The sequence below is a fragment of the Rhinopithecus roxellana genome, chromosome 15 (genome assembly GCF_007565055.1).
Source record: "Rhinopithecus roxellana isolate Shanxi Qingling chromosome 15, ASM756505v1, whole genome shotgun sequence".
Lineage (NCBI taxonomy): Eukaryota > Metazoa > Chordata > Mammalia > Primates > Cercopithecidae > Rhinopithecus > Rhinopithecus roxellana.
Genome location: NC_044563.1, coordinates 81,224,345 through 81,237,242, shown reverse-complemented (window position 1 = coordinate 81,237,242; position 12,898 = coordinate 81,224,345). Strand labels below are relative to the sequence as shown.

Here is a 12,898-nt window from a genome sequence, read left to right as displayed (position 1 = left end):
TGACTAGCGTGTTGGGCAAATCTGTATGATGCTCTGCACTTAGAGCCAGTTCAGCTAACAAGAGGAAAGGAAGGCTCTTCTGGTCCAGTAAGGTAAACTAGCAAAGTCAGCTATTTGCTGGCACTGTAATGATTATCCATTGATGGATGGGACCCAGCCAGGGTGACTCTTCCTCTGCTCTTCCCACCGGCCAGAATACTTGAAGGTCATGTCTATACTCTGCTGCCTGTTGGTGTGTTCTCATAGACTGTGAGACTGTGACACTCACCTTGGCCTACCTGGCCAGAGGAGTCTTTCTGATAGGGGGCATGGAACGCAGAAAAGGGCAGGCCAGGTATAAATGATATTAAATTATCTACAATTTATTCTCCAGGACAGATCATTGAGAGAGAAAGAATCTACATTCCCTTGCCAGTTGCAACACTAGAAGTGAACACAGGTGGACTTGGAAGTTGGCAACGTGCTTGAGAAATGCTAGGGTGGCTTATCTGGGCTGCAGGCAAGGGAGCAAAGTGACCCACGGGGCCAATCACCAACACAGGATCTACCAAGTATTGAATGACCATTCTTGGTCATCGCTATTCAGAGAGGCAGAAGCAATTTTTACTGGAAAGCCCACAAGCATGACTTTTCCATCCCTCCAGTTTGCAAGTTTGTGCAGCTGATAGGAGAAAAAATAGCCCAGCACATTTGCATTTAAGTCTTGAAATCTAAATATTTCCGTGAGTCATTCATTATTCCCGTATAACTCAGTGTTTGCATGCAAATAACTTTAATGACATAAACGCTTATAAAATAAGTCTCTTACCATATGAACGCGGTAAAGAATGCTAATTCCCAGAGTCATGAATGGCTTAGAGAAATCAATCACCTTCTCCCGTTCAGCTGTAATGGTGAGGCCTGCCACTGCCAGATCTGCTTTCTGAAAGGAACAGAGACAGCCTGTCAGACGGGTGGCCATAGGAGACGAGGCACAGAGACTTGCGACCAGCAACCGTCACTGCTATTGGAGATGTGATGCTGGTCTGGCTTCTTGCTTGAGGAGTGGCTCTAAGTCAACAAAGCATACAGATCTGAATGATCACTCATCAAAGTACATAGATATTGAAGCTATAACTCATGTTCACTTGCCGTTAGATCCCTTTAAATACATAAACAATTTTAAAAACAGGGGGTATCACTACTAGACTGTTCAGAGACGGTCTCAAAGTGTCCTAGGGTAGGGGCTCAGGAGGAGGAAACTGGCAGATTGGGCTCCTGCGTTCTCAATAGCTTTTTTTTTTTCAGAGACAGGGTCTCGCTCCATCACCCAGGCTGGAGTGCAGTGGCGCGATCTCAGCTCACTGCAACCTCTGCCTCCTGAGTTCAAGCGATTCTCCTGCCTCAGCTTCCCGAGTAGCTGGGACTACAGGCGTGGGCCACCATGTCTAGCTTATTTTTGTATTTTTAGTAGGCATGGGGCTTCACCATGCTGGCCAGGCTGGTCTCAAACTCCTGACCCCGTGATCTGCCCGCTTTGGCCTCCCAAAGTGATGGGATTATAGGCATGAGCCACCATGTCCAGCCCATTCTCAATATTGAGTTGTGTTTGTTTTGTTCAGTTGACAGAAATCCACTGAGTGTTTATGGTGTGTAAGAAACTTTGCTGAAGGGGGCTACAGTGAAAAGTAAAAATGCAGGAACCACAGAAATCAGAAAAACCTTAATGCAACCCCATTTGTCCCACAGTGAGGAAGCAGAGACTGGGAAACTGAGCAAGTGGCCCAACGTCACAAAGCTCATCCCGGCTGGCTAGGATTCAGGCCTCCTGGATCACTGGCCACTTATGTCGCTGTCCAGGTGAAACTTCAGGTGTCATTAGTAGACCCAAAGAAGAGTCTCTATGGTGGTTCTCAAAATGCTATCTAGGGGGCCACCGACCTCAGAATCACCTGCTGGGTCAGTTAAAATGTGAATTCCTGAGTCTCATCCTAGACTTCCTGGATCAGACTTTCTGGTGGTAGGACCCAGGAAGCTATATTTGTAAAAAGCTGCCTCGATGATTCTACCTTATACTGTACTAATTGTTAAGAGCCATATTTTTATGACCTGGGAGCTGTGTCTCAGACTAGCCTACAACAATTTACATTTTCTAATGCTGAGAGATCAGCTGATGCAAAAGATGAAATATGAAAAGTGAAGTGTGGTCCAACAATCTACAAACAGGCTAATAAGTTCTGAATGACTACGTACAAACATTGCAAAGAAAGTAGGGAGACAGGCCCACATTTTACACACAAGGGAATTATGATGTGTGTACAGGAAGGATAAATTCATTGGCAAAGGTCAGTTTCTTCTCCACCTCAACTCCAAGCCTCCATCACCAATTCAGGTTCCACCCCATAAAGCAGTCACATGATCCAGCACAGCTTAACAAACTTGGAGCCTTATACAGTGAGGTCATCCATAAAAAGCAACTAGGGTGCAGATGGAAATAGAAAATGTGAATGATTCATTCCGTATTTCTCCAAGACAGTGCTGATGACTGCTTGCAAGTGAATCGACCCTTGGGTTCATAGTGAGGTTTGATTAGAGGATTATTAGTGCCTTCATTTAGGGGATTCTTTAGAGGGTTGCTTGGGCCATTCGGGGCCTCAGCCCCTCCACAACAGAGGCACTGATTTGAATTCAGCTTTTGAGCACAGGTGTCAGGTAGCAGAAATGAACCAAACTGGTAGCCAAGCCCTACCTGAAACTTGAGGGGAGGAAAAAAGAGTTAAATGGGCTGGAATGAAGAAACTGGAGGAAAGATGGCAAGATTAGAAAAATTAAAAGTGTTGAAATGGGCAAGAGGTAAACGTGGCATCCGCTCCTTTCTCTGGTTATTTTTTAAAAAATCCATATCAATTAACCAAAGTCAACAACTCTATCCTCAATTTTATTTTCCTCACACCCTGCTTTCCTCCCAAAGGGCAAACTTTGGATTGAAATTTGGAAATCATTTCACAAGTCGATAAAAGTTGGCCAACAGTGACATTATGCCAAAACAATTCCACAAGTTCCTATGGAGACACATCTGGAAATGGGCAGCAGCTCACTACACGGTTCTTCCCTGGGCACAAAGAGAATAACCACATGCCGAGGGAGAGCTTGCGCCCCATGTTTGGAGAGCGCATTTCTGTCTACTCACTCACTGACACTTCCCTACAAACAGGGAACCGGCTTCATGCGCACATTGGGGGCACATGCCTGCCAGCCCCAGTCTTTCTTTCCTTTGCCCCTGGTCAAGAGGATCCTGCGGGTAAGGGAGGCAGGAAAGGAGCCAGGAAAGGGCAGTGACAAGCTAAAGGAGGCCATGAAGGGTTTGTGGCGGTCGTTTCTTGCACTTAGTATTATAATCTCAACACAGAGGAGCAATTACCTACTTTAGCTTGAACGCATTGGGGTATCAGCAACAATCACATGGGATCAGATTATTCCAATCACCTGTGCATTCGTTATTTTACCTTAGTTAAAAAGACATTATGGCTGGGCACGGTGGCTCACGCCTGTAATCCCAACACTTCGGGAGGCCAAGCTGGGTGGATCACCTGAGGTCAGGAGTTTGAAACCAGCCTGGCCAACATAGTGAAACTGTCTGCTAAATATACAAAAATTAGCTGGGCGTGGTGGTGCACATCTGTAGTCCCAGCTACTCGGGAGGCTGACACAGGAGAATCACTTGAACCCGGGAGATGGAGGCTGCAGTGAGCTGAGATCATGCCACTGCTCTCCAGCCTGGGCAACAGAGAGACTCCATCCTAAAAACAAAACAAAAGACATTATGCCATAAAGCAGCCTTCAGATGAAGAGATAATGTGCCATGAAACCAAACTAGTAAGTTGGGGGTCTGGGACTGCAATTCCACCCAGGAGTCGCTGGTGTAAGAGGCCAAGGGGCATGCAGAATGCTGAGGGGCATGTTCAATCACAACTCATCCAAGTCCTTCTGCTCCTCTGCCTCCTGGGGGGACAGGTGGGGGCCAGGCCAGGCAGGGGTGGGCATGCTCTCCAGCAGAAAGAGCAGGGAACAGGACATCAGAAGACCTGGCTTTTGGTGACTGCTCCTGCTTTCACAGCCACTGAAGTTAACTGAGCTCCATCGAGACAGCACCAGGGCAAGTGAGAACCAGATGGGCAATGGGCAGCTCTGTGCCTTGCTGAAGACAAATAGCTAAACACAGGCAAAGAAGACCCTAAGAAGCTGAGAGGCAAAATCTCATCAAGTGCACAGTCTGTGCAAACTTGCTGGGAGGAGCAGGAGAAGCAGCACCCAGCTGTCTCCGTCAGCTTTGCCAAGTTTTCTCAGAAGTACTCAGTGCTGGAAGGCCATGTCTGCTAAAGAGAAGGGAAAGTCTGCGGACAGGGCAAAGGTGGAAAAGGCCTGTTATGAAAGAGAAATGAAACCAATATCTCTCCTAAAGGGGAGACAGAAAAAACATTAAAGGATCCTAACGCACCCAAGAGGCCTCCTTTGACCTTCATCTTGTTCTTTGCTGAGTACTGCCCTCAAATCAAAGGAGAACATCCTGGCCTGTCCGTTGGTGATGCTGCAGAGGAGCTGGCAGATGTGGACTAACACGGCTGCAGATGACTAGCAGTCATATGAAAAGAGGGCTGTGAAGCTGGAGGAAAAATGCCAAAAGGATATTGCTGCAAACTGAGCTAAAGGAAAGTCCGACGCAGCAGAAAAGCGACTTATTGGGGCTGAAGAAAGCAAGGAAAAAAAGGAAGAGGTAGAAAACAAGGAAGATGAAGAGGAGGAGGAGGAAGATGAAGAAGATGAAGACCAGGGTGACGATGATGAATTTGGTTCTAGAGCATTTTTTCTTGTATATGAAGCATTTAACACCCACCCCCCCCCCGTACAAAACCCATTCCTTTTAAAGAAAATAAGTGAAATGTAAGGCTATGTAGGATTTGTTTTTTAACTGCACAGTGTCTTTTTTTTTTTGTCTAGTTAACACACTACTGAATGTGTCTTTAGATAATCCTGTCTTGGTGGTATTTTTAATGGCCACTAACCTTGCCTGACACAATATGGGGTTGTAAGTTGGCACAAAAATTTAAAGCAGGTTCTTGGTGCACAGCACAAATTAGTTATGTATGGGGACGGTGGTTTATTCATCTTTAGTTGACTTCGATGAAGCTTACACACGATAACTGTCGTTCTGTTAGCTGAGTACCGCTCTGTAATTGCAACAAAAAAAAAGTGGCAGCTGTTTGGTTGACATTCTGAATGCTTCACAGTAAATACAATTTTTGTTTTATTTATTTATTTTTTATTATTTTTATTTTTTTGAGACAGACTCTCACTCTGTCTCGCCCAGGCTGCAGTGCAGTGGCATGATCTTGGCTCACTGCAACCTCCACCTCCCGGGTTCAAGTGATTCTCCTGTCTCAGCCTCCTAAGGAGCTGGGAATATAGGCACCTGCCACCACGCCTGGTTAATTCTGTATTTTTAGCAGAGATGGGGTTTCACCATGTTGGCCAGGCTGGTCTCGAACTCCTGACCTCAGGTGATCCACCCGTCTCGGCCTTCCGAAGTTTTAAAATTTTAAACCAAAAACAATCGTGACTCTTGTCACTTGTGGGCCACAACCTCATCATGACCTTAGGCAAATTATTCCACCGTCTAGAATAGTGTCCTCAACTGTAAAACGAAAGGGTTCAAGCAGAGGTTCTCCAAGCTCCTTTCCGGCTGTCAAATCCCCGGCTTTAATGTACCTGACTAGAAGAGGCAGAACGTACACGAGTGGCGCCCACTTTGCTTAAGTGGATGATGGCGGTCAGCAGTACTGAATACTCTGAGGAGGAAACTGATGACCAGACTAGTCAGTGAAGAGCAGCCACTAGCAGGGACATTTGATTTTAGGGAAAGAAATTCAGGAAGGGGCCATCTGGGGAAGGCAGGTCTAAAATTGTAACCCAGGGGGGATGGAAAACCAGAAAAGGCTGGGACCATTAGAGCCACAGGGTAGGTCTGCCAGAGGAAGAAAAAGACTGGTGAAGGGAAGCAGAGAGTGTTCCATGCATCCCATGTGCCTGGCTGTGGCATGGGGCGGATGTGCGCCCGCACAGGGCTATATAAATACATTCCCCCCGAGAGAAAGACTTCTCTCTCCTCTCCCTAGTTTTGACTGAAAGTGTTCTTTGAAGAGCTTTGTGTTCTGCCTCTGAGAGATCCCCTCTTTTATCTCCTGGATGTTTGTAGAGTTTACCAGGGGAGGGCAGGCAGGAGCCAGCCTGCAGGTGACTTCCAAAACATACTCTCTTTGACCTCCTGGAGATTAATAGGGGCCATGCAGCTGCCACCATTTCTATCAACGCCTGAAGGCTTGGTGTGGCCACTGCTCTTCTCCTAGGACATGAGCCTGGCTGGGAGGAAGATGAGCTTTCACGACAAGGCTGTGGTCTGCATCTGCCTGGGCCTGCTGCTCCCACTCTGGGCTTCCTGAGAATGGCATGAGGAGCGGTCTAATGGCAGTACCAGATCTGGGACCATCTGAAGCCAGCAAAGCCTTCCCATCTCCCTCTCTTCTTTTTCAGACAGCTGTTGCCCCCATTCGGGCAAAATTCCCTCCCTCCCACTCAGCAGTGACCTAGCACCATGGCGCTGACCTCTTTTTTTTTTTTTTTTTTGAGAAGGAGTCTCGCTCTGCCGCCCAGGCTGGAGTGCAGCAGCGCGATCTCGGCTCACTGCAAGCTCTGCCTCCCGGGTTCACGTCATTCTCCTGACTCAGCCTCCCGAGTAGCTGGGACTACAGGCACCCGCCGCCACGCCCAGCTAATTTTTTATTTTTAGTAGAGATGGGGTTTCACCGTGTTAGCCAGGATGGTCTCGATCTCCTCACCTCGTGATCCACCAGCCTTGGTCTCCCAAAGTGCTGAGATTACAGGCGTGAGCCACCGTGCCCGGCTATGACCTCTTGCAGCCTCAGGCCTGCCTCCTCCACCTGGCCTGGCTGCCCTCCCTTACACACAGCCATGCTAATGGGAGGGTGGGATGGGTCAGGAGACCTGCCAATGCCTCTGCTCCTTGACGTCCAAATGTCCATGTGCAACTCACTTCCCTTCTCTGGGACTCATTTTTCTCCACTGTAAAATGGGGCAATACCTGCCTATCAATATTATGTGAGAGTCAAGAGAGATGTTGGTTGTGAAAGAGCCTATAAATCATAAAACTGTAGAGTGCTGCCCATCAATAAGGGGCTAGCGAGGCAGTAGAGGGGGTAACTGAACTTAGTTTTCAGGTGGCCTAGAACTACCTGGACTCGCACTCAAGTTACTTGTTGTATGACCTTGGGCAAGTCATTTATTCAACTTTTTCTAAGCCTCAGTTTGCTTATCTATAACACGGGGATAATAACAGTATCTAGCTCCTAGAACTATTGAGAAGATGAATGAGGCCACGTCTGTAAGTGCTGAGCATGGGGCCTCGTTCGAAGTAAGTAGCCAGCAGGTGTTTGCTGTTGGGATGACAATGCTCCTGCTGCTGCTGCTGAACTTGACAATGAGGATCATCTTAGCAAGGGCTTATGGAGACCTTATGATGAGTTGTGGGCATGTTTGGAGGCAGGAAGGCCTGTTCTGTGTATGTGCAGCCCTAACTGGTCACCGTGTCCCCCACTCAGCCCCCTGCTGCCTTTCCCGGGTGACCTGGAGCACATGCACAACTATGTTGACACAATGTGCTCTCTGGTGTGACTGTCTGTCTCTGTGGACCCATGTGGGGTCCAGGCCTCCCAGACCTCATGCCGTCCGTCCTTTGGAAAACTGGGAAAAATCCAGCACCTAGCTTGGAAAGCCAGTCATTCTCCCCAGCCCCTTCCTCGAAACATGATTCTCCTTTGGGGAGAATGAATCACATGGCCTCTCCAGCTCCCTTTGAATCCTCTTTCAGATCCTCTCTTCTATCTCTGATCAGCTTCCAGATCTTTCTTCTCTGACCTTTTTACACTGCACCCCCTCACCCCAGCTTTCTGCCCTTGGGGAGGCCGGCTGCCCCTGCCCCCTCTCCGTGCAGGCAGCTTTCTTCAACTTTACAAGTCAGGCCTCCACATCTCCTGTTTCACCTGCTGCTGGGGCTGCAGAGTGCCTCCCATTCTTTGATGTCATTTAACTCTGTAATTGTGTTACTTAACTCTGGGAAGCTTTGGGAGCCTACAGTTGGGATGAGAACAAGCATTCCTGGAAACCTTCATTCCAAGGTAATCGTCTCTGGAGATCCCCTGTATATTGAAAAGGCTTATGGAATTCCAAGAAAGGCCAGGCCTAAGGCTGTGAAAATGAGGCTGGCGTTATCTGTAAACACCCAGATAGGAAGCAGCTCTGTGCCCAGCAAGCCTGGCTTTCCCGGGAGGGATAAGGCACATTTGGCTCTGAATGAGGATATGGGCTGAGGGTAACCTGGGGCTGCTGAGCTCACTGGGGGATTTCAGCGTGGGTGGGGGCTGCCTGCAGAGCCCAATGCCCTCTCCCCGCCTATTTCCTCCTCGCTAATGCTCAGTGTACCCTCGCAGCTCTCCACTGACTCTCTGCCCTGTACCAGGCAGTGTGCAAGGTGCTGGGATACTACGGTGAAAAAATACAGGCACGGTCCCTGAGAGCAAAAAAAAAAAAAAAAAAAAAAAAAATTGCAGGCCAATAGAGGAGGCGAACAGGATCAGATTGTGGGGGGAAAAAAAAAACCTTGTAAAATTGCACACGTGCTGTGTTTATGGGGGGTTATATATGGCACCATGAGAAGGTGGAACAGGGAGTGGGCAGAGCCTGGAAGGTCCACAGGAGGTTTCCCCCGACGAGACTCAGTTGCCTGAACACGGGTGACCAGTGAGAAGGCCTGGGTGAGCATTCCCACAGAAGGTACAGCATGTGTCAAGGCCCCGATGAAGGAGGGAGCTTGGTGCTTTCCAGGGGCTGTGGGAAGGCCAGAGTGACTAGAACACACAGGGCCAGGAGCATGCTGTCAGATGAGGCTGGAGAGGCAGGCAGGGAGCAGAGGAGGCAATGCCCCAGAGAGCAGTCAGAAGATCCTGAAGTATTTTCTACAGTGAATGTCCTACGGTATTGGACTTGTAATATCAATACAGCTAATACCCGTATCTCTTCCTATGTGTCAGGCACTGAACTAAGCCCTTTACATGTTACCTCACTCAGTACCCACAAAACCTCTATAAGATAGATTACTCATTACTATTATTATCCTTATTTAACAGATGAGAAAACTGAGGCACAGAGAGTTCAAGTAACTTGCCCAAGGTTGCACAGCAAGTAAGTGGCAGAGCCAGGATTCAAACCCACTTAATTTGGCTTCAGAGTCTGCATGCTGAATCTGCCGCACATTCAATCAGCTCTAGCGAAGAAAAAGATTGAAGGGAGGCAAGAAAGGGTCCTTTGCACTTTTCTCCTCACTCCCTTGCCGTGTATATCCCCACACTCCAGGCAATGTGGTCTCCACCCCATCACTCCACCAATGCCACTCCAGCCAAGGTCAGCATGACCTCCATGGTACAATGACCAAGGAGTGCTTAAGTCCTTGTGTTGCCGAGTCTCCTAGCCTGTCATTCTCTCTAGTTCTGCAGGAGCTCTCCTAATAAGGCCAAAGCCAAGGACATAGCTCTGCTTCCCTCCACCTGCTCTGACCTGTGACTACATTGCCTGGGTCACTGGCACCAAGCCAAACTGGGTTCAAGTCCTAGCCCTGCCAGTTACTAACAGTGTGACCTTAGATAGGTGTGATTTCTCTCCCAGCTCATTTTTCTTATCTGTAAAGTGGGGATAATAATTGCCCATTCAGAGATGTTATGAGGACAAAGGAAATAATACATATAATACACAAAACACTTTACCTGGAATAAAGCAGGTGCTCAGTATTTCTAGCAAAACACTTATGCACCACCACAACTACACCTATCCTCCCTCTTTAAATTATTCATGACTCCCACCCCTCTGCAGTCCAGTGCGTGGGAGTCTGGCCCTTGTGGTCTGCCTACTCTTGCAAGTTCAGCCCCATCTCCATCACTCCTCTCCCAGACACTGCCCCTCCCCTGCAGCTAGGCCAGCTCAGCTGGCTCTCAACACACCTTATACTTTTCTGCAGTTATATTTACTCCACATCAAAAGTCCAAATATCAATTCCACCTACTCTTTAAGGTCTATTCAAAGTTTACCATCCTCATAAAGCCTTATCTGATCATCTTCCCAGGTATAAGCCCTCCCTTCTCTGTTACCAAAGAGAGAAGGCAACGCTTGTGCCACCCGCCGTGGCATATACTATAAATTTCCTTGTATTAGCACAGGAGGCCTGGACTCACTCCAACTCTGCCACCTATGAGCTGCGTGATCTTAACTTCTCTGTGCCTCAGTTTTTTCATCAATAAAGTAGGGATAATGATAGTTCCCACCTCCATGGAGCATCTATGGGAGTTACATGAGCAACCCACACAAAGCTTAGGCCTGTCACAGATAACTCACAATAAATGTTAGCTCTTACTATTACTGCTGTTGACATTTGTGTGCATATCTCATCTCCACATTAGATAAATTTCTTGAAGCAGGGATCAAATCTTAAAAAAAAAAATTAACATAAACACCATTTCAAAGCTCCCATTATCCCTGTTTTGGAGACAAAGAAGCTGAGACCCAGAGAGGTTCATAATTTGCTCAAATACACACAGCTAGGACATGAAGAAAGCTAGCTTCAGACCCCCATGTACACATTCTCAGACTGTGCGCTTGGCTTTCTTATTACAGCACGGTTCGTAGTGACTTTCCTCAAGAGGGCACACAATCAGTCCCTAGTGAACCAGCCAAGGAGGGGACCCCCTAAACGTGGCCCGCCCTGGAGCCCCTTCTTGCTGGCAGCTGAAGCAGGCTGATTTCTGACAGATGCCTGTATGCAGAAGGGATTTTTGTCAGGAGGCTGGAACATTAGAACCAGAGTCAGGTCATGCTGTGGATGCGATCCGACACACATCCTCATCCTCCAGCCTAAGGAAGACTTGAAGCTGTAGGTTTCCCACTAGAGGGCGCCCTTCTCCCCTTGCCCCGTCCCAGACCCGCTTCCCTCTAACACCTTGGACAGCGTCATGTGGGACGCCCAACCAGAAGAGGAAGGGCCCCTTGCTCCAACCTGGCTTAAAGCAGCTGTCAGCGGAGGGGTGTTAATTACAGTCCTACAGTCCGGGAAGGAATGGAGATGACAAGCCCAGGCTGAGCCACAGGTCGGAAGACTGGCTCCACGAAGCTGCTTCCAAATTCTCCCTAGGCCCCAGTCCTTTTGTGCTGTGCAGTTGAGCAGAATAACATCTGCATCTCAGCCCATTTCAAATTAGATTATCTGCTCACTTCCTGTCTTTTGATCAATTCACCTGCGGGTGGCTTTCTCCCTCCAACCCGCACCTATTGAGATGCTCAGGGAACTTGCCAGGACTCACTGGGGTCACTGAGCTGCAGCGCAATGGGATCAGAAGAAGGCAGGGAGGTTCACTCCCACTACTGGCCCACACGAGCATCCGCAGGGCTCATCCCTTATACTTCAGCGTCACATGCCTGGGAACGCAAACGCACACATCTGCTCTCCTGCCACATGAGTCAGGCTGTCTGCCCACGCCACCCGCCGCAGGCTGGAGACAAGGAGAAACTCTTAGGGGTCACATGGCACCTGCAAAATATTTGGTGTCCTTGTCCACTGAGGAGACTGGATACCAAGCCCACCACTTCTCCCTTCAGAACCAGGATATAGGAACAAAGATCAGGGAATAAGGGAACAGTAAATAGCACCCAATTGTTCACCTGTGCCAACACACACACACACACACACACACACACACACACACACACAAACACACGTGTCTTTGCTAACCAATGCAAGTCCATGTTTGTAAAAAGCATTCCTGCTCACTGGGCCGAGCCTATCCACAGCAATGCTTGAAGAGGCAGAGGCCCAGCAGAGCATTAGCATTCCTGGGGAAGTAGCAATGTCATCCGCATGTCCAAGTGCTCCCTAGTGCTATTTCTCGAGGTTACAGCCTACTCTCGGGGCTGGATGAATTTCTTTAGAGTTAAATTAAAGTCCCCATGAAATATTTAGTTGGCTCGGCACAGGGCTGTGTTATTGGCGTATGGAGGGCAGATTTTAGGAAAGAACCAGCGCTAAGGAAAGAAGGGGCTGGCAGTTCATTTGCAGGTGAAATTATGTGGCACAGAGGTCCAAGCTAGCTCAGGAGGCCAAGCAGATACTATTTACCCTTGATCCTTTCGTTACAGGCTCCCGTTCACTGGCCCACAAATCCTCTTGCTTTTTGGGGTCAGGCAGATGCGTGTTTGAATCCCGGCTCTGCCATTCACCAGCTGAACTATTACCAGAAATCTGAGCTTCAGTTTCTTCATCTCTAAAATAGGCAAAATAGCGTATACTTCTTATGATTGTGGTGAGGATTAAATCCAAGTCCCTGTGTAAACAGAGCTCACATGCGCTTCTGCTTCTTACAATCCCCTCTTCCCACTGCAGCCAGAGGGGTCTTTGGGAAAGCTAAAGCAGATGATCCCATTCTTCTCCATGTTGCCTTCTTGCTTTCTTTTTTTTCTTTTTCTTTTTTCTTTTTCTTTTCTTTTTTTTTTTTTTTTTTTTTGAGACAGAGTCTCGCTCTGCCACCCAGGCTGGAGTGCAGTGGTGTGATCTCGGCTCACTGCAGCCTCCACCTCCCAGGTTCCAGCCATTCTCCTGCTTTAGCCTCCAGGGTAGCTGGGATTACAAGCGTGCACCACCACGCCTGGCTAATTTTTGTATTTTTAGTAGAAACAGGGTTTCACGATGTTGGCCAGGCTGGTCTTACACTGCTGATCTCAGGTGATCTGCCTGCCCTGGCTCCCCAAA

The 12,898-nt window shown here is 48.3% G+C and overlaps 1 protein-coding gene across 1 annotated transcript in view; it reads right to left on the bottom strand.

Moving 5' to 3' along the window:
* The window catches only part of GRIK4 (glutamate ionotropic receptor kainate type subunit 4), a 436,221-nt gene that overhangs the window by 47,783 nt on the left and 375,540 nt on the right, over positions 1-12,898 (bottom strand). The window contains exon 13 of the mRNA XM_010357001.2: positions 809-922. Within this exon, the coding sequence (XP_010355303.1) occupies positions 809-922 (114 nt within the window). The remainder of the gene's footprint in view (positions 1-808; positions 923-12,898) is intronic.